Source organism: Coregonus clupeaformis, chromosome 7 (assembly GCF_020615455.1).
Source record: "Coregonus clupeaformis isolate EN_2021a chromosome 7, ASM2061545v1, whole genome shotgun sequence".
Classification (NCBI taxonomy): domain Eukaryota; kingdom Metazoa; phylum Chordata; class Actinopteri; order Salmoniformes; family Salmonidae; genus Coregonus; species Coregonus clupeaformis.
The window spans coordinates 41,469,556-41,497,399 of record NC_059198.1 but is presented as its reverse complement, the minus strand read 5'-3'; the positions used below and the strand labels follow the sequence as shown (position 1 = coordinate 41,497,399).

General features: G+C 43.5%; 1 protein-coding gene across 1 annotated transcript in view; it reads left to right on the top strand.

Moving 5' to 3' along the window:
• Window positions 1-27,844, top strand: part of scn5lab (sodium channel, voltage gated, type V-like, alpha b) — a 220,230-nt gene that overhangs the window by 86,316 nt on the left and 106,070 nt on the right. Inside the window, exons 8-14 of the mRNA XM_041879935.1 lie at window positions 4,224-4,287; window positions 17,869-18,010; window positions 18,278-18,475; window positions 18,644-18,817; window positions 19,125-19,463; window positions 23,052-23,172; window positions 27,561-27,799. Coding sequence (XP_041735869.1) covers window positions 4,224-4,287; window positions 17,869-18,010; window positions 18,278-18,475; window positions 18,644-18,817; window positions 19,125-19,463; window positions 23,052-23,172; window positions 27,561-27,799 — 1,277 coding nt within the window. The remainder of the gene's footprint in view (window positions 1-4,223; window positions 4,288-17,868; window positions 18,011-18,277; window positions 18,476-18,643; window positions 18,818-19,124; window positions 19,464-23,051; window positions 23,173-27,560; window positions 27,800-27,844) is intronic.

Sequence of the window (27,844 nt, the reverse complement as noted above, 5' to 3'; positions counted from 1 at the left end):
TTTAAAAGGCTAATTGATCATTAGAAAACTCTTTTGCAATTATGTTAGCACAGCAGAAAACTGTTGTGCTGATTAAAGAAGCAATAAAACTGGCCTTCTTGAGACTAGTTGAGTATCTGGACCATCAGCAATTGTGGGTTCGATTACAGGCTCAAAATGGCCAGAAACAAATGACTTTCTTCTGAAACTCGTCAGTCTATTCTTGTTCTGAGAAATGAAGGCTATTCCATGCGAGAAATTGCCAAGAAACTGAAGATCTCATACAACGCTGTGTACTACTCCCTTCACAGAACAGCGCAAACTGGCTCTAACCAGAATAGAAAGAGGAGTGGGAGGCTCCGGTGCACAACTGAGCAAGAGGACAAATACATGAGAGTGTCTAGTTTGAGAAACAGACGCCTCACAGGTCCTCAACTTGGCAGCTTCATTAAACAGGACCCGCAAAACACCAGTCTCACCGTCAACAGTGAAGAGGCGACTCCGGGATGCTGACCTTCTAGGCAGAGTTGCAAAGAAAAAGCCATATCTCAGACTGGCCAATAAAAGTAAAAGATTAAGATGGGCAAATGAACAGGGGAGCATAAAGATAAATAATCCACTTGGTTAGAGAGAAATATTGTAACCAGTTTTTAATAAAGTAGTACGATTTTAAGTGAGTATGTTTGGGGCCCCAATAGTGGGGCAAAATGCCTCCTTTCTAAAATTTCTGTTTTTATTGAATTACAAAAAATATATACAGTGGGGAAAAAAAGTATTTAGTCAGCCACCAATTGTGCAAGTTCTCCCACTTAAAAAGATGAGAGAGGCCTGTAATTTTCATCATAGGTACACGTCAACTATGACAGACAAAATGAGATTTTTTTTCTCCAGAAAATCACATTGTAGAATTTTTTATGAATTTATTTGCAAATTATGGTGGAAAATAAGTATTTGGTCAATAACAAAAGTTTCTCAATACTTTGTTATATACCCTTTGTTGGCAATGACACAGGTCAAACGTTTTCTGTAAGTCACACACTGTTGCTGGTATTTTGGCCCATTCCTCCATGCAGATCTCCTCTAGAGCAGTGATGTTTTGGGGCTGTCGCTGGGCAACACAGACTTTCAACTCCCTCCAAAGATTTTCTATGGGGTTGAGATCTGGAGACTGGCTAGGCCACTCCAGGACCTTGAAATGCTTCTTACGAAGCCACTCCTTCGTTGCCCGGGCGGTGTGTTTGGGATCATTGTCATGCTGAAAGACCCAGCCACGTTTCATCTTCAATGCCCTTGCTGATGGAAGGAGGTTTTCACTCAAAATCTCACGATACATGGCCCCATTCATTCTTTCCTTTACACGGATCAGTCGTCCTGGTCCCTTTACAGAAAAACAGCCCCAAAGCATGATGTTTCCACCCCCATGCTTCACAGTAGGTATGGTGTTCTTTGGATGCAACTCAGCATTCTTTGTCCTCCAAACACGACGAGTTGAGTTTTTACCAAAAAGTTCTATTTTGGTTTCATCTGACCATATGACATTCTCCCAATCCTCTTCTGGATCATCAAAATACACTCTAGCAAACTTCAGACGGGCCTGGACATGTACTGGCTTAAGCAGGGGGACACGTCTGGCACTGCAGGATTTGAGTCCCTGGCAGCGTAGTGTGTTACTGATGGTAGGCTTTGTTACTTTGGTCCCAGCTCTCTGCAGGTCATTCACTAGGTCCCCCCGTGTGGTTCTGGGATTTTTGCTCACCGTTCTTGTGATCATTTTGACCCCACGGGGTGAGATCTTGCGTGGAGCCCCAGATCGAGGGAGATTATCAGTGGTCTTGTATGTCTTCCATTTCCTAATAATTGCTCCCACAGTTGATTTCTTCAAACCAAGCTGCTTACCTATTGCAGATTCAGTCTTCCCAGCCTGGTGCAGGTCTACAATTTTGTTTCTGGTGTCCTTTGACAGCTCTTTGGTCTTGGCCATAGTGGAGTTTGGAGTGTGACTGTTTGAGGTTGTGGACAGGTGTCTTTTATACTGATAACAAGTTCAAACAGGTGCCATTAATACAGGTAACGAGTGGAGGACAGAGGAGCCTCTTAAAGAAGAAGTTACAGGTCTGTGAGAGCCAGAAATCTTGCTTGTTTGTAGGTGACCAAATACTTATTTTTCACCATAATTTGCAAATAAATTCATTAAAAATCCTACAATGTGATTTTCTGGATTTTTTTCCTTCCATTTGTCTGTCATAGTTGACGTGTACCTATGATGAAAATTACAAGCCTCTCTCATCTTTTTAAGTGGGAGAACTTGCACAATTGGTGGCTGACTAAATACTTTTTTTCCCCACTGTACATTTCCCTTCAAAATGTGTTTGCCTAAGGATAGCCAGTATGCACATATATAAATGTTACCAAAACCTTGTCAAAAAATAGACATTTGGCATCAAATTCCAGACCTCTCGTCTATTGGAGATTTCCTGTACTGGATAGCTTTTTGCCAAAATTAGAATACTCTATATTCCCTGCCACTGACACAATCTAATTAGACGTATGAAATGGCGTGGGCCTGCTTCAAGTTTTTGTGACGTTGAGTTTTTACTCATGGCTACGTGTGTTATTAAAGTGTGATATGATATGTGAAGTATCCTTGAAATATGAATAAATGAACAACGCTAGAGCAGTAGCTTATATGTTAGCGTATAAGATTAACATGCTGTAATATAGACCTGGTTTCAAACAGTATTTGAAATCTTTCAAATACTCTCAGCGTTTGCTTTAGCCTGCCTGGAGTGCCACTTGGGCAGAGTTTACACTTTTGGGACTATTCCATTGATTCCATTGCACCAGCCAAGCTCAATCAAACACAGCTAAAGTGTTTGAACGATTTCAACTAGTTGAACCCAGGTCTGGCTCACATGCTGTCGTAGTGATTGATGTTTCTTAACTGCACTAATATGGTCACGTTGTTGGTCGTGGGTCTGTTAGCTTTGGGTGAGTCTCGCAGTTGTTGTGTGACAGTGACATCAACCAAACATTACATGCAGCCATAGCATAACATGTTTGCAGGGGATAATGTGTACCCTAGAAAAATGGTCACACAGCAGTTGTTTGAGGCTCATTAGGGACACACAGGACATGGCAGTGTTCTGTTCCATTGTCATCTGTACCGTACTATCCAAACAGGCAATAACAGAGACAGCCCTGCAGCGATTGGCCTACTAGGGTCAACCCTCACCAACACAGATTATTGCGTGCTAACCTTTGCTTCACAACACTGATGTTTAAATGGACTGACGTTCCTCTAATCGTGAATGGTTGTCACATGATGAGACTGCATGACGCCTGACCATCCCGACATGCTTCATGATGGAATGACAGTAAAAACCACAGCCAAACAAACAAGGCAAAAACAAAGAACAGCTCAATATTTATTCCTGAGATTGCATCTATTATTTTTTCTTTAACACAGCAACGATGTATAGCTCATTTAAAAAAACACAAAACAGACTTGTCAAAATATAAGACTCGTCTTTTTTGTGGGAGTCGGCAGCAACACTGCACTGGAACGAAAACAGAGAGGGGTTGGCGAAATCCCAAACAGACCGGACCACCAGGCTAGTGTGACGGTGGCTTGTAGATGATTCAACCATAGCCTCATGATCCATACTTGTAGATATTACTGCACTGTCGGAGCTAGAAGCACAAGCATTTCACTACACCCGCAATAACATCTGCTAAACACGTGTATGTGACCAATAACATTTGATTTGGTTTGATTTGAACACAGTCTCTGGGTTCTGCTATTGCTATTCATTCATTCATTAATCCCCCCCCTTCAACTTCAAGCAGGCTCTGCTATACATCACCTTAAAAATAGGAAAAATGTCCCAGGCAGGCCTCCGTATTGGTCCCTAAAAGCTAAAAGCTCGGGTGAAACACAAAACGATACCATTTTCTTAATTTGATAAACGGTTAGAATCATACGTCCAGTGGGTTATTTAAGGGTGGCTGATTTGAGATCAATGATGGCACTTATGATTAATATAATACAGTCAATAAACAACTTTCCCCAAGCAGGGCAGGCTGCCTTTTCAGGACAAGGAGTTCTGGTCAAAGGTCTGAGTACCACTGAAAGACTTTTAACCTTGAAATGCTAATGCTTTTGGGCACATTCAGCAATACTGGGGCAATGTAATCAAATGAAATGATCAAATCACTCATCCATTTTTTTCTTTCTCCTTTTTCAGACAACTACTACAAAGTGGAGGGAGCTAAGGATGCCTTAATATGCGGGGACGGGAGTGATGCTGGGTAAGTGACACTACTCTTTCTCCTCCTTCTATTGCTATAGAAAATGTCAGTGAACAATAGCCAATGATTATGAATGTGCATCAGTGTGATGATAGGCTAGTCCCATTCTGTATGTGCTGTAGCCAGCTCCCCTCTTGTTGATCTTGTTTGGTAAGGAAGAAAAACAGAGAGGGGTTGGCGAAATCCCAAACAGACCGCACCACCAGCCAAGTGTGACGGTGGCTTGTAGATGGTTCAACCATAGCCTCATGATCCATAGCCTCATGTTGTATGCTCTAGTCTAGGACATGCTGTTGAGCAGTACCAGAGGACGTCACAAAGGGGCCCTGAGGTTAGGGTTTAGGTGGCTGAGATGATGCCTGTCGCCTTGTGGCTAAGTCAACAGAGATAGCCCGGCTCTGAGGGTGTGAGTCAGCAAGACGGAGTGATGGCGACCGATGGTGACTCAGCTGCCCTCAGGCTGTAGGGAGATGACACCATGGGCTTATCAACCACCATCCATCCTGTGAGAGCCAATAGGCTTTAACAAGCGAGTGGGCCTTGACAGTGACGTTAACTATGGTAGCGTTGCTAACGTGCCAGAATTGGTTTCCCCAAACTATGCTTGATGAGTAACCTTGCCTTGGACGGGAAGACGTGTTAGCACTAATGCTGTGTTTAGGCTTTAGCTCAGAGGGATAATGCGTTTTTGAGTCATGCGGATTGACACTGGTGCACTACACAGTAGGCTTGCAGGTCCAAGAAGGACTGAATCCCACAGTTTTTGTAGATATTTTTGCTGTCATAATGCGTGCACCCCAAGTTATTATAGCACAGTTGGAGGAATGTGGATAGAAGTACGCCCAGCTACGCCTCTCTCGAGCCAATTGAGGAGTTACAAAGATGAGCCAAGGGACCTAATTCAGGGAGAAAACGGGGTAAACAAATATGCTTGTGGCCATACCACCCTGGACACGCCTGTTCAGGGTCGGGCCTGGTTTGTACTGGGATAAATAGTCATTTTGTGTAACTAATAACTTTGGTGTGTGTCACTTTGACATTGGGTAATCTTTGGGTTTTAAGGATTGGGGCCAAGTCTATTTTACAGTAGGTGATATTTAAAAAATATATATATCTCAGAAAATAATGGTCAATTTACAATTCCTGAATATATCTTCCACATTCACTGAAGTGAAACGACATTGACCTCAACCCAAACCTGATGTATTTTGGACCAAGATCTGGAATGGCAATTGGGAGAACATGCATGTTGCATGGCTGGGGGTAAATACCCAAACGTGTCGGCTCATCACCCTGGCAATGAATGTGACATGCTAGTACAAGCTAGTACACGGCTGCCCTCCGCATGACAGTATGAGGGGTTGAGCCATGGGAGACTGCAGTTAGCATATCAACATTTGACCTCTGACATCACTTAAAGTGTACTGTATACATTTTAGGACACCCAGTGGCAGTTGTATCCACAGAAAGGAAGGAGGAGAGCCTGAACACAACTACACTGAGAATGCAACAGTGAAAAATGTGTCCATGAAGTGTGGCATCTTTCTTAGTCATTAAACAACAACATGATAGTCCCTTTCAGGACGGATAAAAGGGGCATCTTTGATAGTCGTCAAGTAAACATCAGATGGCAACTTTCCCAATCCTTCGGATGTTGTTCTGAGACATTCTCAATCCCATTCTCAGCCCAACTACTCATCAAATGTCTGTACTTTACATAGACAAGGAATTAATGAATGCCCTCAACACTAGCACGACCCGTCCTGCCGACAATCTAATCCTGTAACGCCAAGTGATTTTGGAGTGGCAGGAGAGGAGTGCCTGATGCCAACGCTGCCAGGGCTAAGATCTAGGGTTTTACAAAAGTAAATAATACCCATCTGTATTCTGTTGGGTGCCAAGCGATAATGTGCCCCACGGTTTCCATTTTGCTCCAACCACAAACACAGACAAAATATTCCACACTTTCAGTTCTCCTGCTTTTATACTTACAAAAGAAATATGGAAAATGAATACGAACGACATTGCACCCATGTCTTTTCCAGGAACTCACAAAGGCAATCACACAGGCAGTCTCCATCTTTTATGAGCAAAGCATGCACTGTCAAATGCAAGCCTCTTCCAATGCCCTCAATGTGGCGTGATGCTAGCTCATGCTTTCAACATTCCCCCCACCACATATGGTTAAAACATTATCTTTGAAAAGCTGCAGTAATCGATACCGTGATATTTCAACATTCTAATCTCCTCTTTTCTTTGTTTAATTCCTGTGAGAATCTGTTGAAGATATAATGGAAAGTAGGAAAGACATGCGGGTTGTGAGTTATTGGGCGGATGCCTAAAGGGAGAGTGTAATGGTCCTTTGGGGTGAGTTATGACGGGCTGGGGACACGGTAAATGTAACATCTTCCTCCAGCCACACGGAGACAAAGGACATATCTGTCTGTCTCTCTGAGAGATAATGACCAATGAAATCGCACGCTCCAGCTTGTTTCCACGAATGAAAAAACAGCCAGGCTCCAAGCTTTGTCTGTCTGGTGCATGGTGATTGGTCACCAAACTCCAAAGCTCTGATTTATGCTGCATTCACGTACTAGTCGGAACTATGAAACTCCGACTTGCTAACTAGTTGTAGTTATATACGTTCCACGTTCAACCAGTTAGCAAGTCGGAAATGTTCAAGTTTTCTGGTTCCGACTAGCACGTGAACGCGGCATAAATCAGAGCTTTGGAGTTTGGTGACAAATTAGTCGCCATATTTTAGCCATTGATGAAATTGAAATGGAACAATAAGGGTTTTAAATACTGTGGCTGTACATGGCCTTAAATGATGTCTCACCTTAATTGCTATGATTTTTTACTCTTAACAAAATGTCAAACACCCATCTAAGTGGTCAGAGGATGGAACTGCCTCAAAAATGTTGAATGAAATACACTATATATACAAAAGTATGTGGACATCCCTTCCAATTAGTGGATTCGGCTATTTCAGCCACACCCATGCTGACAGGTGTATAAAATCGAGCACACATCCATGCAATCTCCATAGACAAACACTGGCAGTAGAATTATCTTACTGAAGAGCTCAGTGACTTTCAACGTGGCACCGTCATAGGATGCCACCTTTCCGACAAGTCAGTTCGTCATATTTATGCCCTGCTAGAGCTGCCCGGTCAACTGTAAGTTCTGTTATTGTGAAGTGGAAACGTCTAGGAGCAACAACGGCTCAGCCGCAATGTAGTAGGCCTCGGTTGCAACACTCACTACCGAGTTCCAAACTGCCTCTGGAAGCAAAGTCAGAACTGTTCGTCAGGAGCTTCATGAAAAGGGATTCCATGGCCGAGCAGCTGCACACTAGCCTAAGATCACCATGCGCAATGCCAAGCGTCGGCTGGAGCTCGCCGCCATTGGACTCTGGAGCAGTGGAAAGGCGTTCTCTGGAGTGATGAATCATGCTTCACCATCTGGCAGTCCAACGGACGAATCTGGGTTTGCCAGATGTCAGGACAGCGCTACCTGCCCGAATGCATAGTGCCAACTATAAAGTTTGGTGGAGGAGGACTAATGGTCGGGGGCTGTTTTTTATGGTTCCAGTGAAGGGAAATCTTAACACTACAGCATACAATGACAGTCTAGATGATTCTGTGCTTCCAACTTTGTGGCAACAGTTTGGGGTAGGCCCTTTCCTGTTTCAGCATGACAATGCCCCCATGCACAAAGCGAGGTCCATACAGAAATGGTTTGTTGAGATCGGTGGAAGAACCTGACTGGCCTGCACAGAGCCCTGACCTCAACCCCATCGAACACTGCGAGCCAGGCCTAATCGCCCAACATCAGTGCCCGACCTCACTAATGCACTTGTGGCTGAATGGAAGCAAGTCCCCGCAGCAATTTTCCAACATCTAGTGGAAAGCCTTACCAGAAGAGTGGAGGCTGTTGTATCAGCAAAGGGGGGACCAACTCCATATAAATGCCCATGATTTTGGAATGAGCTGTTCGACGAGTGGGTGTCCACATACTTTTGGTCATGTAGTGTATATAATATATTTTATTTTTCTGTAGAGATGAACTTAGAGGTTGTATTGACACAACACCCTTTATGATAAATACATGGCAGACAATGGTATTTGTTTGTCTCTGTGGTGTTTGTTTATTGGTCTGGCTGCCTCTGTCTCATAGTGTCAATAAAGGTCTGTAGAAATCAATGCTCCCATAGGCTCGTCCCACATTCAGCTGGTCACTGGCTGTCACTCACTGGAACCTTTTGCTGTCAATCAAAATGGACTGGATCTGAGCCGATATTTATCAAACTTCTGAGAAAAAAAATCTTAAGAATCCTGTAAGAAGCTGGTTTAGGAGATGCTTGATGACTATGGCCCAGGTCTTCTTTATAACTACTAATTTAGAAATCAAGGGACAAAATGCATCAGAACGAATTCTGTCCCTTATCAAACTGAAAAAAGAAACATTCTATTTAATATCCCTTCCAGGACAAAATCTCTGTCAGAACTGAACTGTACTAGAGAGTGGGAGAGAATTTCTTGTTCCCTGTGTGTTACCCACTGTTACATAGATTGGCACATGCATTTAGGCTGGTCTCACTCACTACAAATACAATCGACATGAGCAGTTATATCTAGCATTCCAAATGGGGGTGTGTGGGGGGTGGGGGCGGGGGGTGGAGAGGCGGCGGGTGTTTTTTCTCTATTTTTTTCTCCACTATAGTCACATTTGATCCTTTTTAAGCTTTTTGGCTTCACTCTAATGGGTTTGCTAATGGCTACCCTGACTGCAAAGTGAAGATGATTGCCTCTCACTTACGATCCACCTTTTCTCTCTCATCCACCCTAGGCTCTCTGCATGTGCCATGTTCTATAGAAAAGTTGAAGTGTTCTTAACTCCTTTTATTTCCCTGACTCCAGTTCTACTTCATGAGTCATCAAATTGAATGTAACAGCTCGCTAATTGCATTTATATCAAGTGCAAGTTGAAGGGCCTTTATTTTTGTCGTTATTAATGCTGGCTAGCTTTGCTGTTAACATTTTTTGGAATGACATTATCATTGGCCTATATCATTAGGGTGGCGATTCAGAGCAACTTCACAGAATACTTTAAGATAGTCCAAGGGTATGCTAACAATTGTGCCAACATTGCCCAGTTATGATACCAGCTAAAGGACTCCTTTGATGATCTGGTCTTTTCTTAGTACTGTAAATATTCTTATTATAAAAACCCATCAGCAAGCATGTATTACACTGGTAATTACAGTGTAAAACAATGTTAATTAAGATGAGAGACAGTATAAATAAACTGTAAGTAGGATGTATTTTAGATGCTCTGAAGGTTACATGAGTATGTCCGCCTACTATTATTTGACCCGGTTCACCTCAAAATATCCCATTGGAAACAGCATAGTCATATGATCTACAGTGGGGAAAAAAAGTATTTAGTCAGCCACCAATTGTGCAAGTTCTCCCACTTAAAAAGATGAGAGAGGCCTGTAATTTTCATCATAGGTACACGTCAACTATGACAGACAGATTTTTTTTCTCCAGAAAATCACATTGTAGGATTTTTAATGAATTTATTTGCAAATTATGGTGGAAAATAAGTATTTGGTCACCTACAAACAAGCAAGATTTCTGGCTCTCACAGACCTGTAACTTCTTCTTTAAGAGGCTCCTCTGTCCTCCACTCGTTACCTGTATTAATGGCACCTGTTTGAACTTGTTATCAGTATAAAAGACACCTGTCCACAACCTCAAACAGTCACACTCCAAACTCCACTATGGCCAAGACCAAAGAGCTGTCAAAGGACACCAGAAACAAAATTGTAGACCTGCACCAGGCTGGGAAGACTGAATCTGCAATAGGTAAGCAGCTTGGTTTGAAGAAATCAACTGTGGGAGCAATTATTAGGAAATGGAAGACATACAAGACCACTGATAATCTCCCTCGATCTGGGGCTCCACGCAAGATCTCACCCCGTGGGGTCAAAATGATCACAAGAACGGTGAGCAAAATCCCAGAACCACACGGGGGGACCTAGTGAATGACCTGCAGAGAGCTGGGACCAAATTAACAAAGCCTACCATCAGTAACACACTACGCCGCCAGGGACTCAAATCCTGCAGTGCCAGACGTGTCCCCCTGCTTAAGCCAGTACATGTCCAGGCCCGTCTGAAGTTTGCTAGAGTGCATTTGGATGATCCAGAAGAGGATTGGGAGAATGTCATATGGTCAGATGAAACCAAAATATAACTTTTGGTAAAAACTCAACTCGTCGTGTTTGGAGGACAACGAATGCTGAGTTGCATCCAAAGAACACCATACCTACTGTGAAGCATGGGGGTGGAAACATCATGCTTTGGGGCTGTTTTTCTGTAAAGGGACCAGGACGACTGATCCGTGTAAAGGAAAGAATGAATGGGGCCATGTATCGTGAGATTTTGAGTGAAAACCTCCTTCCATCAGCAAGGGCATTGAAGATGAAATGTGGCTGGGTCTTTCAGCATGACAATGATCCCAAACACACCGCCCGGGCAATGAAGGAGTGGCTTCGTAAGAAGCATTTCAAGGTCCTGGAGTGGCTTAGCCAGTCTCCAGATCTCAACCCCATAGAAAATCTTTGGAGGGAGTTGAAAGTCCGTGTTGCCCAGCGACAGCCCCAAAACATCACTGCTCTAGAGGAGATCTGCATAGAGGAATGGGCCAAAATACCAGCAACAGTGTGTGAAAACCTTGTGAAGACTTACAGAAAACGTTTGACCTGTGTCATTGCCAACAAAGGGTATATAACAAAGTATTGAGAAACTTTTGTTATTGACCAAATACTTATTTTCCAACATAATTTGCAAATAAATTCATTAAAAATCCTACAATGTGATTTTCTGGATTTTTTTTTCTCATTTTGTCTGTCATAGTTGACGTGTACCTATGATGAAAATTACAGGCCTCTCTCATCTTTTTAAGTGGGAGAACTTGCACAATTGGTGGCTGACTAAATATTTTTTTTCCCCACTGTATATATCAGTCATATAGTCATATAGTCGTATGATGCTTGATTGTTTGTTTGATTCTCCAGACTTTTTACTTTACTGCTAATCGATCTAAGATAAATATTGATCAGAGATTTCCGTTTATCAAGTTATTATGTAGCTCAGCTGGTAGCTCAGCTGGTAGAGCACGGCGCTTGTAATGCCAAGGTAGTGGGTTCGAGCCCCGGGACCACCCATACACAAAAAAAAAAAATGTATGCACGCATGACTGTAAGTCGCTTTGGATAAAAGCGTCTGCTAAATGGCATATTATTATTATTATTATTATTATTATTATGGATTCTGAAGGTTATAAGCAAACTGAATACTTGGCATAAACAGTCTATCAATTTATTAACTCAACAATCTATGAATTAATTATGCAAGGAAACTAAACTTTTTTGTAAATACATGAATAACATAGGAAATATTGTATTGCATTTTTACCTAATCAGACAATCTGTCTACACGAGCTACACTGGAAACAAAAAAAGGCATAAAATACCACATAAATCATGACAAACCAATCATATTACCTGCCTCCACTGAACTCCTCCAATCCCTGAGAGACCAATGCACATCCTCAGAATCTCCATGGGCAACAACCGCCTGGATACTGTTGCTACAGTGAGGGAAAAAAGTATTTGATCCCCTGCTGATTTTGTACGTTTGCCCACTGACAAAGAAATGATCAGTCTATAATTTTTAATGGTAGGTTTATTTGAACAGTGAGAGACAGAATAACAACAACAAAATTCAGAAAAACGCATGTCAAAAATGTTATAAATTGATTTGCATTTTAATGAGGGAAATAAGTATTTGACCCCCTCTCAATTAGAAAGATTTCTGGCTCCCAGGTGTCTTTTATACAGGTAACGAGCTGAGATTAGGAGCACACTCTTAAATGGAGTGCTCCTAATCTCAGCTTGTTACCTGTATAAAAGACACCTGTCCACAGAAGCAATCAATCAATCAGATTCCAAACTCTCCACCATGGCCAAGACCAAAGATCTCTCCAAGGATGTCAGGGACAAGATTGTAGACCTACACAAGGCTGGAATGGGCTACAAGTCCATCGCCAAGCAGCTTGGTGAAAAGGTGACAACAGTTGGTGCGATTATTCGCAAATGGAAGAAACACAAAAGAACTGTCAATCTCCCTCGGCCTGGGGCTCCATGCAAGATCTCACCTCGTGGAGTTGCAATGATCATGAAAACGGTGAGGAATCAGCCCAGAACTACACGGGAGGATCTTGTCAATGATCTCAAGGCAGCTGGGACCATAGTCACCAAAAAAACAATTGATAACACATTACGCCGTGTAGGACTGAAATCCTGCCGCGCCCGCAAGGTCCCCCTGCTCAAGAAAACACATATACATGCCCGTCTGAAGTTTGCTAATGAACATCTGAATGATTCAGAGGAGAACTGGGTGAAAATGTTGTGGTCAGATGAAACCAAAATGGAGCTCTTTGGCATCAACTCAACTCGCCGTGTTTGGAGGAGGAGGAATGCTGCCTATGACCCCAAGAACACCATCCCCACTGTCAAACATGGAGGTGGAAACATTATGGTTTGGGGGTGTTTTTCTGCTAAGGGGACAGGACAACATCACCGCATCAAAGGGACGATGGACGGGGCCATGTACCGTCAAATCTTGGGTGAGAACCTCCTTCCCTCAGCCAAGGCATTGAAACTGGGTCGTGGATGGGTATTCCAGCATGACAATGACCCAAAACACACGGCCAAGGCAACAAAGGAGTGGCTCAAGAAGAAGCACATTAAGGTCCTGGAGTGGCCTAGCCAGTCTCCAGACCTTAATCCCATAGAAAATCTGTGGAGGGAGCTGAAGGTTCGAGTTGCCAAACGTCAGCCTCGAAACCTTAATGACTTGGAGAAGATCTGCAAAGAGGAGTGGGACAAAATCCCTCCTGAGATGTGTGCAAACCTGGTGGCCAACTACAAGAAACGTCTGACTTCTGTGATTGCCAACAAGGGTTTTGCCACCAAGTACTAAGTCATGTTTTGACTCCTGGACTTCCTGACGGGCCGCCCCCAGGTGGTAAGGGTAGGTAACAACACATCTGCCACACTGTTCCTCAACACGGGGGCCCCTCAGGGGTGCGTGCTCAGTCCCCTCCTGTACTCTCTGTTCACCCATGACTGCATGGCCAGGCACGACTCCAACACCATCATTAAGTTTGCCGACGACACAACAGTGGTAGGCCTGATCACCAACAACGATGAGACAGCCTATAGGGAGGAGGTCAGAGACCTGGCCGTGTGGTGCCAGGACAACAACCTCTCCCTCAACGTGACCAAGACAAAGGAGATGATTGTGGACTACAGGAAAAAAAGAGGACTGAGCACGCCCCCATTCTCATCGACGGGGCTGTAGTGGAACAGGTTGAGAGCTTCAAGTTCCTTGGTGTCCACATCACCAACGAACTATCATGGTCCAAACACACCAAGACAGTCGTGAAGAGGGCACGACAAAGCCTATTCCCCCCTCAGGAGACTGAAAAGATTTGGCATGGGTCCTCAGATCCTCAAAAATTCTACAGCTGCACCATCGAGAGCATCCTGACTGGTTGCATCACCGGCTGGTATGGCAACTGCTTGGCCTCCGACCGCAAGGCACTACAGAGGGTAGTGCGTACGGCCCAGTACATCACTGGGGCCAAGCTTCCTGCCATCCAGGACCTCTATACCAGGCGGTGTCAGAGGAAGGCCCTCAAAATTGTCAAAGACTCCAGCCACCCTAGTCATAGACTGTTCTCCCTGCTACCGCACGGCAAGCGGTACCGGAGTGCCAAGTCTAGGTCCAAAAGACTTCTCAACAGCTTCTACCCCCAAGCCATAAGACTCCTGAACAGCTCATCATGGCTACCCGGACTATTTGCACTGCCCCCCCACCCCATCCTTTTTACGCTGCTGCTACTCTGTTAATTATTTATGCATAGTCACTTTAACTCTACCCACATGTACATATTACTTCAACTATCTCAACTAGCCGGTGCCCCCGCACATTGACTCTGCACCGGTACCCCCCTGTATATATAGCCTCCCTACTGTTATTTTATTTGAGTTCTGCTCTTTTTTTTCTCAACACTTTTTTTGTTGTTGTTTTATTTTTACCTTTTTGTTAAAAATAAATGCACTGTTGGTTAAGGGCTGTAAGTAAGCATTTCACTGTAATGTCTGCACCTGTTGTATTCGGCGCATGTGACCAATAAAATTTGATTTTTATTTGATTTGATGTTTTGCAGAGGGGTCAAATACTTATTTCCCTCATTAAAATGCAAATCAATTTATAATATTTTTGACATGCGTTTTTCTGGATTTTTGTTGTTGTTATTCTGTCTCTCACTGTTCAAATAAACCTACCATTAAAATTATAGACTGATCATGTCTTTGTCAGTGGGCAAACATACAAAATCAGCAGGGGATCAAATACTTTTTTCCCTCACTGTATATTAATGTTAAGTACTTTCATTCTCATAGACCTCAGTTCTAGACCTCTCTAATATTAGGCTAACTGGTTGTAATTTGAACTTTTATTTTTCTTAATGGTTTGGGATGATGACATAATGTTTTTGTGAGATGAGGGGGCCTAGTGTTATTGATGCCTTGAGTAGATAGACATATAATTCAGAATAAATAAAAAAAAATTGTTAAAACACGTCTTATGTAATGACAAAATACATACTCAAACTATTCATTTTCATTCTTGACGTACACATTGCAAACTTTGTTTTTGCTGATTGTCGTCCTCTTTTGCTGATGTGTTCACTCTGCCTGTATCAGTGCCTCAGGAGGAAGCATGGTTGTGTAAGAGCTGAAGCCTATTGCAGAGTTCTTCATCACAATCCTGTTCATACACCAAACAGAAGAAAATTGACTAAAACAGGGAGGGACAACCTGGACTTGGCCAATAAGAAACATTTACGTTTTCCACTGCAAAATGTTCAAAAATGTTTTCATTTGCAAGCTTTAATGAACGACTCAACCCTTGCTATTCCTAGCCTGTGGTTGGTCACTTGGTGAAGCAGCCTGGGCAGAATCCTGGATCATATTCATTAGGGCACACAATTGTAAACTAAAATGAACATTTCTTGTTGGACAAGTCTAGGTAGTCCCTCCCTGTTTCAGTTTGTTTTCTTCCATTTGGTGCCTAACGAACACTGATTTGGTAAACCTGGGCATAAATCTGAGCTGTGAGAACACCAGGTCTAGGAGGGCACCTTCCTCTCCCCACCAGTCTTTGAAGCCTTCCCCGCCGGGCTTTGTTGTTTCACAGGGTGGAAGAGTTGGAAGGGGTGACTCAACTCACAGCCAAGCCAATGTTCCCTCCACAGAGTGACTCTAGGGAACCCTCCCCTGTTCACGCTTCTGTTCACTTTTATGTTGTATCCAATCAACTATTGGATCTCATCTGTGGCTGGGATAAGAGGGAGAGGGATGGGGGCGAGGGGAGGAGGGGTCATGTCTAATCTGATGAACACACATCTGAACTGTTGTTTGCCACATGGGCGATGTGCTCAGATATAGCGATCTGATCTTTCAATTAATCCTCGCCAGGTGATTTGATACTTTTAATAGCCTACTACCTTGTATTCCAAGTAGACCACCAACACTGTTTTGCTGCTGCCAATCTGTTTGGCCTCTCTTGTTCTCTGTACTGTTGTCAGTGGTGTACTGTTGCTTCCTTGACAGTTTCCCTGGTATTAGGTCTACAGTATAGACCCAACTTTATATTACAGCTAACTTTTCAACAGTGTGTTGGGATGAACCGTCAGGTAGTCACTATCCTCCCAGGGATATAGTTCATCATCCACCAACCCTCCCACAACCCACCCGCCCCTTCCCAGATCCTCTTAAAGGGATAGTTACCGGAGCTCACTGCTGGTGCCCAAAATAGCTCCATGTCAGAATGCCCAGTGCCCTGGCGAGAGATAGGATAGCGGTCCATCGCACCCCCAGCTGCCGGAGTGCTGAGAGAAAGCAGTTACTCTGACAGATACTCTCAGTGACTTCTCCGTGCCAGGGCTCATCTCTCTCTCTGTCTGACAACAATACAACACGTTACTCATCACAACACAAACCGCAGGCAGGGTTTTGATTGCTTGTGTCCTACAAAAGTGATCTGATTCTGTGGATGTTGCATGTTTGGGGCTCAACAACAGCTACGTTTGTGTGACTGCTTTAGTGACATTTTCTGTGCAGTTAAATTAGACATAGGGTGAGAGCATTCATTTACCAAACTTGGTACTTTTAATTACAGTGTGTGGCATTGTTAAATTATAGCATTCCCTGGCACTCTTTCCGGAAAGGTCATAAGAATTTATGCCCCTAGAAAAATAACAAAACATTATTCAGCTACCATATTTTAGTGGGTTACTATGGACGTGTACATGCACCCATGATAACAATTACAGAAAACACAAAAAGGGTGTACTTAGAATTGGAAATTGTAAATCTAGGAAATGCATCTTAAAAAACGATGATAAATGATATTCTGCAGTTCAGACATGTTTTGTCATGCCACCGTATGGGAATTGTGTGTGTGTGGTGTGGTGGGTTTGGGGCCTCCCGTTAGCGGCCTCCCGGGGTCTGAAGTGGGGCCTGTCCATTAACACGTCCTCCAGATACAGAGAGAGGTGTCTGGTGGGTGATAGCGCCCATCACCCCACACCCTCACACCCTCCCTCCGCATGCCAAGGCCACGGTCAAGGCCGCTGAGAGACAGGTGTTGCCTGGCCTGGCAAGCAGGCTGCGGGTGTGATGGGCATTGCAGGGATGGGTGAAGGGCTGGGGTGGTGTGAGGGGGAGAGTGACTGGCATGATAGCAGGTTGGTGGCATCATGTCCTTTCAACTCCCCCGCCTCGCTCTTCCTGACGCCCACCTATTTCACCCCAGCCCCCCTAACCCGGTCCGTGTCTGAAGAAGCCGGGTGTCGGAGTGACTCACCTTTTTGTCACAAGAATGTGGGGGGTGTTTCTAACGTGGGGTGGCATGCAGTGGCATTGCAGTGCAGTTAGTCATGGAAAGGGTTACTCATAGAAATGTATCTAAACTAGTTCCACTATGTCATGTACATTTGAACAACAATCACAAAATACACTGGTAAGCTTATAAACTGTAAATTAGATGCGTTAAATTTCAGCTTATTGAATTAGTATTATCTGTACCACATGACGGGGATGACTGGTACGGGACCTTGTCGCATGGATAAAGCTCAAGGCCTGTGGACACGGTTATTTATCTTAATGGCCCCGCTTCGCTAAGATAACAGGCGTGGGATGAGCTCGCTGTGCGGCAATGACAAGCCAGTGAATGTGCATGAACTGTACACACTAAGGAGGTAGCATATTGGCATGGGATCCAATCTGCAGCATCATTTTATACAGAATGACCTTGTCTACGTTTTTTTTGTGGCAAAGGGACATATTTGGGTCTACTGACAGAACAAAAATGCAACATGCATCTGGACTAGGGCCTAACGTTTAATTTTCTTGACGTTTTCTTTCTGTTTTCTTCACAGGCATTGCCCAGATGGGTTTCAATGTTTGAAGGCAGGAAGGAACCCTAACTATGGTTACACCAGCTTCGACAGCTTCGGCTGGGCATTCCTGTCCCTCTTCCGGCTCATGACACAAGACTACTGGGAAAACCTCTATCACCAGGTCAGTATGGACACCAGGAAATGACCAGGTTAATTTCAAACCATATCCACATACAGGTCATAGTCTGAAAGACCATACGAAGAAAATAAGTATATTTGCTTACAGTAATATATTTAAGGTCTTAGAGGTCTTCTACAATCTTCCACAATCTTAAGCCTAAGCTTAAACCAACATTAACTTGCAAAAATCAAACCCTGTGTCTTTTATAACATACTTTTTGCCAAACCATCCATCCATCCATCCATCCCTCCATCCATCCCTCCCCAGACTCTGCGGTCAGCAGGGAAGACCTACATGGTGTTCTTTGTGGTGGTCATCTTCCTGGGTTCCTTCTACCTGGTCAACCTGATCCTAGCTGTTGTGGCCATGGCCTACGAGGAACAGAACCAGGCCACCATCCAGGAGGCCTGGCAGAAAGAGAAAGAGTTCCAGCTGGCCATGGAGCGCCTGAAGAGGGAAGCGCAGGTAAGACCTAAGGTTTTACGTCATGGATGCTTTCGATGTTGGGAATTTGGACCGTAGACATTTCTTTCAATTGGTTAGCTGGTATGGGAGTTTAGTACATTTTGAATGACACAATATTCTGAAAAGGACTATGGCTATTTGAGCTGACCCTTTGCATTTCCTACTCAGAAAGCTCAGGATACAGAATCATTGATGTCCCCGGGCCTGGCTCTCCCTGATGACAAGGAACTGCAGAGCAGGAGGAGAAGTCTGGAGGGGCTGGTGGAGGAGGTAGAGAACGGGGGAGACGTGGAGAAGGGATACGTGAAGATGTTGAAGGTGGATACAGTGGATGGGGGCAGGGTAAATATCATCATTATGCATTCTTAATGGATTCATATTTCATCATGGATAAAACACCATGGATAAATAAAAACATTCTGAATCTAATAGTATGCTTTCAGGTTTTGTATATAGGTATATATTTTGGGACATCGATTTTTCTCCCCTAATACCGTTACCAGTCTGAAACTACAGAGATCAATGGCAAGCCTAATTTGTGAAAGGATTATCTGATTTCCAGGGTTTGAGTCAAGTATCTTACTCTTTTCGAACAGAGGACTTCCCTACCATATAGCCCACTTAAACTTTTTCTCCACTCCCCCACCAGCCGACACATCCACTCCTCGTCCGCACCATCTCCACACGCACCAGACGAGGCAGCAACGTCAGCATCTTCAGCTTCCGTCCCCGGAACAAAGACTCGGAGGGCGACTTCGCCGATGACGAGTTCAGCATCCATGGGGACAATGAGGGAACACACAGTCGTGCTGGGTCCCTGGTGATCCCATGGAGCACCAGACGCAGGCCCAGTACCTACAGCACCGGCAGCCGGGGTTCCCAGGTCTTCCTCAACGTCAATGGGAAGCTGTTTGTGGCCATGGACCAGAATGGGGTCGCCCCGCAGGGACTCCCAGCCTGCACCATGGAGAAGGTCAAGGAGGAGAGTGTGAGTACTGGGTTACTGAGTTGAGTGTGTAGCTTTGTAAGCATGTGTGTGTGTGTGTGTGTGTGTGTGTGTGTGTGTGTGTGTGTGTGTGTGTGTGTGTGTGTGTGTGTGTGTGTGTGTGTGTGTGTGTGTGTGTGTGTGTGTGGTCGTGTTTAACTATACTTGTAGAGTTAAACACGTAAACCAAGTAAACCAAGAAAAGTTTGACCAACTGGGGACATTTTGTTGGTCCACACAAGGGGGCGGCAGGTAGCTTAGTGGTTAAGAGCGTTGTGCCAGTAATTGAAAGGTCGCTGGTTCTAATCCCCGAGCCGACTAGGTGAAAGATCTGCCGATGTGCCCTTGAGCAAGGCACTTAACCCTAATTGCTCATGTAAGTCGCTCTGAATAAGAGCGTCTGCTAAATGACGTAAATGTAATGTAAATGTCAAATGCTATTTCTAAGGAGTTTAGGTTAAGGTTAGAATTTGTGTTAGGAGATAGGGTTAGTTTTAAGGTTAAGGTTAGGGTTAGGGTAAGGGTACGGGTTAGGTTTGGGGTTAGGGAAAATAGGATTTTGAATGGGACTGAATTGTATGTCCCCACAAGGTTAGCTGTGCAAGACTGTGTGTGCGTGTGTGTGTGTCCGTGTGTGTGGTTACATATGTGCGTGCATCATGGGAAATCACCCGGTGGATAACTGGTGATACTACTATGGCAAAAGCCTGTATCAAAGGAATGTCCCCAGCTCATATCCTATAGAGTAGACTTAGTAGCCCCTGGCTGCCTGGAGTCACCGGCCAAGACCTCTGTGACCTGACAACAGCTCCCTCTTCCCTGCTAGGCTCCTCAACATTAACACAACACACTGTTTGATTTGCTGTTTCAAAACAGATGATTCACACTACCCCGCAGGGATGTTAGCAACTGTGTAGGAACGGAAGAGGGAATAGCATAAATGCAATTGCATTTTCTCTAATACTCAATGAATCGCTTGCCATGCTATCGCTGCCTTGTGTTTGTGTTTGTGTGTGTGCATGTGTGCATATGTGCTTGTGTGTGTGTGTGGTTTGGTTTTACTATCCTTGTGGGGACCAGAAGTCCTCATAAGGATAATAAAACAACGAAACATTTTGCCGGTCCCCACAAGGAAAAAAATCTATTTTAGGCTTAGGGGCTGGGTTACAATTAGGGTTAGGGTTAGAATTAGGGTTAGGCGTTAGGTTTAGGGTTAGCAGTTTGGGTTAGGTTTAGATTTAGGGTTAAGAGTTAGGGAAAATATGATTTTGAATGGGAATAAATGTTTTGGTCCCCACAAGGATAGTAAATGTGTGTGTGTGTGTGTGTGTGTGTGTGTGTGTGTGTGTGTCTGTGTGTGTATCTGTCTGTGTGCACAAATAAAGAACATGATGCTCCTCTCTCCCAGGAAACAGACTGCTCTCAGAACAGACTGCTCCCAGAACAGCATGGGTGTCGGTGCACTCCAATGATCCTATCTCTATTACTATTCTATATATCTCTTGTTCATTCTCTCACACACACGTGCACACAAACGCACACACACACATGCATGCACACACACACACAACTAGCAAAAGTGTGTCATGTAAACAAATGATGAACATGCTCGAAAAAGAAAGATAAAAATCAAAAGAATAGATTCTATTTCAAAGGAATTTGAACAACATGTTTGTCTATTTACCCCAAACCAAAAAAACAAGCACAGTTCATTTATAACCAGCTTTATTGTGCTCTGGAGGTCAATACAGTACACTGCAATATCACACCCAAAGGACTGACCAGGAAAGGCACTAAAACCTCTGTGTTGCTGCTAATACAGATGAATAGTGGTGGAAGGATGTTGAGGAGTGTGTGTGCACGTGCCTGTGCGTGCGTGTGCTTGTGTGTGGCACAGACGCCTAGTTGTCTTGGAAACGCAACCATGGCAACAGATGCTAAATTAACGTTGGTGGTGGTGGGGCCGAGGAGTAGAGAAACGGTGAATGGCCTTGTGGTGGGTTCCCTACTTGCCAAACAGTGAGTGGGTGGTTTTATGTGAGCTCCGACACTGGGGATGTGCGTCACTCATGCCTGCCAGCCTGACTACCTGGGAGACCAATGAGACGTTATGTAATCATAGAGGGAGGCTGATTTGTGTCAGGGAGGCTTTGATTGGACTCCCTTTAACCCCTGTCATTCACACCACATGGATGCATACAGCTGGGAGGTAACTAGTTACAGGGATATCACATTTACGAAAACATTTTTGTCATTTAGCAGACGCTCTTATCCAGAGCGACTTACAGTTAGTGAGTGCATACATTTTTCATACTGGCCCCCCGTGGGAATCGAACCCACAACCCTGGCGTTGCAAGCGCCATGCTCTACCAACTGAGCTACAGGAGGCTAATCACATGGCTCTAGGGATGATTTGTGTGGGTGTGTGGGTGTGTGTGCATGTGTTTGTGTGTGTGTGTTTGTGTGTGTGTGTGCGTGCGTGCATGCGTATGTGTGTGTTTGTGTGTGTGTGTGTGTGGGATTGTCTTAGATAACTGTCACCACCCTACCTCTATCTTGAATCATGCTCCTGCCATTGACCCAACATAAATTGGAAAACATGTCTGTGGAATCAATGTGAGATATGTGTGTGTTAGCATAGCCTTGCCTAAGTGACTGCTGTGTTCAACCCTGCCTGAACCACAGCATGTGTGTGTGTGCGTGTGTGCGTGTGTGTGTGTGCGCGTCTCCATCAGCCTGCCCTCTGGGAGGCGGCTTGACTGATAAGGGGATGACAACTGATGTTTAAAAAATAGGACATTTTGATGCTGAAATATTTATGGTCCTCTCTCCGTGGCTGCTGTGTTTGTTTCATTGACTTATTGATCCCATTTTGTATGAGTAGTAGACAATGATAAGCCTGCGGGCAGACAGAGAGAGCTTTACGGCGTACGATATAAGTGATGTTTTTAGCCAATAGAGACATCCATTAGTATTATCTGGTTAGAGATTGTAATTCTCTATCTGTCATCTTTGAATTTGTCTTACTCGTGCTGTTTCCATGGTAATCGGATAAGACACATTTAAAATTAATAATCATATAAGTATAAAAACATAATTACAACACTTGTACTAGAAGTGTAGTATATTTCTTCAGGTGTGGTTTCCAAGTTAGAATCATGTAGTATTTAAATAAATGTACAATTAATATAGAGGAAATTATGTCCTGAAATTATTATGCAGAGACTGAACTGAAGGAAATACAAATACTTTAAATAAATGTACAATTAATATAGAGGAAAATATGTTGTTGAAGCTGCAACCCTGACTCTGCTGAGAATGTAGATTACATTTGACTGCATAGAATCATCAAAATATGCCTCACCAATATGGCAGCCTGTCCTCACCAATATGGCTGCCTCTCCTCACCAAAATGGCTGCCTCTCCTCACCAATACAACACCTCTTCTCGCCAATATGGCTGCCTCTAACGTCCAATATGGCTGCCTCTCCTCACCAATATGGCCGCCTCCCCTCACCAATATGGCCGCCTCCCCTCTCCAATATGGCTGCCTCTCCCTTACCAATATACCTACCATTCTGTCTCCTCCAGGGGCCTAACTCCAGCACTGAGCTGAGCACCATGCTGCTGCCTCGCCCGGTGTCCAGAGAAGAGCTTGTGCGGCGGGGCCGAGCTCTGAGCGGGGCCAGCTACCTCACAGACGCCTTGGAGGGTAAGGGCAAGAGGCCTCTGTACCAGTGTTAATTTTTTATTATTTACTCTAGTTTTAGTCATTTTGAAAAAATAGAATTAAGTCACATTCTTGTCATTTGAATAAGTATTTAGTCTAGTTATTGTCAAAATGACGAAAACAGTGGGCCATTTTAGTCAACTAAATGCCCTTTCATTTTAGTCACATTTTAGTCACATCACATTTGCTTTGCCTCATTAACCTATAGTAAACATAAATCACTGACTTCCATGTGCACACACATACATAGCCTTTTTCTTCATATCATCCTATCGCATGATCTCTTCCCAACAGCCAATTTGGCAGAAGAACACATTACTCTGCAGCAGATCAAAAATCACACCCATTGACATACTGTAGCTACAATATATTGTAATCAAAGTTCTGTCATAAGTAGGGGTCTGATAGGTTGCAGCAACTAACTAGCTAACATTATCAATATGTTATTACCTGAGCATATATATTGGGATCTTTCAGATGTCTCTTGAGGCTGGTAGTATTTTTCCCCGTCAACTTGTGGGTGCAAATGCTGTCTTCTCCTGTGGAAACGTTGCATTCGGTCTTGTTTGAATCGACACGATAAGTAAAGTGACTCCAAACATCGCCCCCTTTTCTACCGGGAGCTTGTACCAAAGGGAGAGTAGCCATGGCGTGTGCCTTATTTGCATCAATGATTTGTTACCGCCAGATTGGAGAACGGTTGCCGGGCAGAGAGGTGACTCGTGAATGACCTGGGCATGGTATTTATTTTCCACCAATAACAGCATTGCAACGTTGCAATGAGAAAGCCTTACAATTCTGCTAATGTCATGCATGCTTTTGATTGGAACAAACAAATATCTCTGAAAAGCTCTCAATCTCTCCAAAAACTCTTGTCCAGTCCACTTAATAGTCAGATTTGAGTCACAGAGATAAGTTTCAAGTTTCATGTTTTGAGGTTAAAGTTTTAATGTCACATGCACAAGTACATTTCTTGCAAACTCAAAACCCAACAATGCAATAATCAATAACAAAGTAATACTAGAAAAAACACACGAGAAATAAGAAGCAATAGGAAGAACTGAATAAGTAAGTAAGTAAGCACACTATATACTAGTGGTGTAAAGTACTTAAGTAAAAATACTTTTTAAGTACTACTTAAGTATTTTTTGGGGGTATCTGTACTTTACTTTACTATTTATATTTTTGACAACTTTTACTTTTACTTCCCTACATTCCTTAAGAAAATATTGTACTTTTTACTCCATACATTTTTCCTGACACACCAAAATACTTGTTACATTTTGAATGCTTAGCAGCACAGGAAAATGGTCCATTCACGCACTTATCAAAAGAACATCCCTGGTCATCCCTACTGCCTCTGATCTGGCGGACTCATTAAACACACATGCTTCGTTTGGAAATTATGTCTGAATGTTGGACATCCGTAAATAAAAAAAAGTAGAAAATGGTGCCGTCTGGTTTGCTTAATATAAGGAATTTTACATTATTTATACTTTTACTTTTGATACTTAAGTACATTTCAGCGATTACATTTACTTTTGATACTTAAGTACAGTACCAGTCAAACGTTTGGACAAACCTACTCATTCAAAGGTTTTTCTTTATTTTGTACTATTTTCTACATTGTAGAATAATAGTGAAGACATCAAAACTATGAAATAACACATATGGAGTCATGTAGTAACCAAAAAAGTGTTAAACAAATCCAAATATATATTATATTTGAGATTCTTCAAAATAGCCACCCTTTGCCTTGATGACAGCTTTGCACACTCTTGGCATTCTCTCAGTAAAAATAAAGAAAAACCCTTGAATGAGTAGGTGTGTCTAAATTTTTGACTGGTACTGTATATTTTTGTTCAGTATAGGTGTTTGACGAATATTTGTCACTGTATTTGTCGATGACACTGCTCTGTACTCTATTGTTCACCTCACTGCCTCATTGAGGGACAAATAATCCCTTGAAACAAACATGTGTAACTTAGATTTTGAAACAAATATACAGTGGGGAAAAAAAGTATTTAGTCAGCCACCAATTGTGCAAGTTCTCCCACTTAAAAAGATGAGAGAGGCCTGTAATTTTCATCATAGGTACACGTCAACTACGACAGACAAATTGAGAAAAGAAAATCCAGAAAATCACATTGTAGGATTTTTAATGAATTTATTTGCAAATGATGGTGGAAAATAAGTATTTGGTCACCTACAAACAAGCAAGATTTCTGGCTCTCACAGACCTGTAACTTCTTCTTTAAGAGGCTCCTCTGTCCTCCACTCGTTACCTGTATTAATGGCACCTGTTTGAACTTGTTATCAGTATAAAAGACACCTGTCCACAACCTCAAACAGTCACACTCCAAACTCCACTATGGCCAAGACCAAAGAGCTGTCAAAGGACACCAGAAACAAAATTGTAGACCTGCAACAGGCTGGGAAGACTGAATCTGAAATAGGTAAGCAGCTTGGTTTGAAGAAATCAACTGTGGGAGCAATTATTAGGAAATGGAAGACATACAAGACCACTGATAATCTCCCTTGATCTGGGGCTCCACACAAGATCTCACCCCGTGGGGTCAAAATGATCACAAGAACGGTGAGCAAAAATCCCAGAACCACACGGGGGGACCTAGTGAATGACCTGCAGTGAGCTGGGACCAAAGTAACAAAGCCTACCATCAGTAACACACTACGCCGCCAGGGACTCAAATCCTGCAGTGAAAGACGTGTCCCCCTGCTTAAGCCAGTACATGTCCAGGCCCGTCTGAAGTTTGCTAGAGTGCATTTGGATGATCCAGAAGAGGATTGGGAGAATGTCATATGGTCAGATGAAACCAAAATAGAACTTTTTGGTCAAAACTCAACTTGTCGTGTTTGGAGGACAAAGAATGCTGAGTTGCATCCAAAGAACACCATACCTACTGTGAAGCATGGGGGTGGAAACATCATTCTTTGGGGCTGTTTTTCTGCAAAGGGACCAGGACGACTGATCCGTGTAAAGGAAAGAATGAATGGTGCCATGTATCGTGAGATTTTGAGTGAAAACCTCCTTCCATCAGCAAGGGCATTGAAGATGAAACGTGGCTGGGTCTTTCAGCATGACAATGATCCCAAACACACCGCCCGGGCAACGAAGGAGTGGCTTCGTAAGAAGCATTTCAAGGTCCTGGAGTGGCCTAGCCAGTCTCCAGATCTCAACCCCATAGAACATCTTTGGAGGGAGTTGAAAGTCCGTGTTGCCCAGCGACAGCCCCAAAACATCACTGCTCTAGAGGAGATCTGCATGGAGGAATGGGCCAAAATACCAGCAACAGTGTGTGAAAACCTTGTGAAGACTTACAGAAAACATTTGACCTGTGTCATTGCCAACAAAGGGTATATAACAAAGTATTGAGAAACTTTTGTTATTGACCAAATACTTATTTTCCACCATAATTTGCAAATAAATTCATAAAAAATCCTACAATATGATTTTCTGGATTTTTTTTTCTCATTTTGTCTGTCATAGTTGACGTGTACCTATGATGAAAATTACAGGCCTCTCTCATCTTTTTAAGTGGGAGAACTTGCACAATTGGTGGCTGACTAAATACTTTTTTTCCCCACTGTAAGTGCATTATTGATTGATGATCATATTATGATAATGTTCCCACAAACTCTGATAGATGAGGAAATAAACATACTGAACGTGCTGCAGCTTTTTTGCTGAATCATAAACATCATACAGTTACTCCTCCTCGTTTGAACGTCTCTATGATTCAAAGAAACACTGTAAATCAGATCTTCACCCAAGCTCATTTTTAGGACAAACCTCATTCCTGAATCCCAAATCCTAGTCATTCGAAAGCTACTTTATCGCACCTCGGTTAAAAACGACTTGCAAAACGATTAATGTTCAGCAGACAATTCATTGGTGTTCCCCAAGTTCACCCAAGGTTCTCAGCCACTGCTCTCTGTGGACCATCAAGGTGACCATTGTGTGAGCTCAGGATCTCCTCGTATCTACTGAGGCTTGAGGCTGTCCTCAATTGTACACCGTCTGTACCTATGGACTAGATAGAGGGTGACAGTGCGGCAGAAGCCACAGTGCAACACGACACCAACAGGTAAACAAATTAGAGGTATCACGCGTTAGAGGGCCTCGCAGCCTCATCCTCAGCCTCCATTGAGCTACCGTCAATCTTCATCAAACTCCTCAGTACGCATGCCTGCACCCAAGCATAGGCCCTACCAACCAACATCTGGAAAAGGCATATTGTGCTAACCTTCCTAAAGTAGCAGAGTACATTACTTAGACACAGAACAGTCTCTTATACCACAAAGGTTGATTTAAAAAAAAGTGATGTGACCACCTCTCTCCCCCCTCCTAGAACTGGAGGAGTCGCATCAGAAATGTCACCCCTGCTGGTATGAGTTTGCCCACAAGTACCTGATCTGGGAAAGCAGTCCACGCTGGCTGCGGTTGAAGGCGCTGGTCAAGGTGATGGTGATGGATCCCTTCCTGGACCTAGCCATTACCATCTGCATCGTGCTCAACACCCTGTTCATGGCCATGGAGCACTACCCCATGACTGACGAGTTCAATGGTATGCTGTCCATAGGCAATCTGGTAAGTGGAAACTGGAGAGGGCTCAGGGGTCAACCTTGGCGGTCA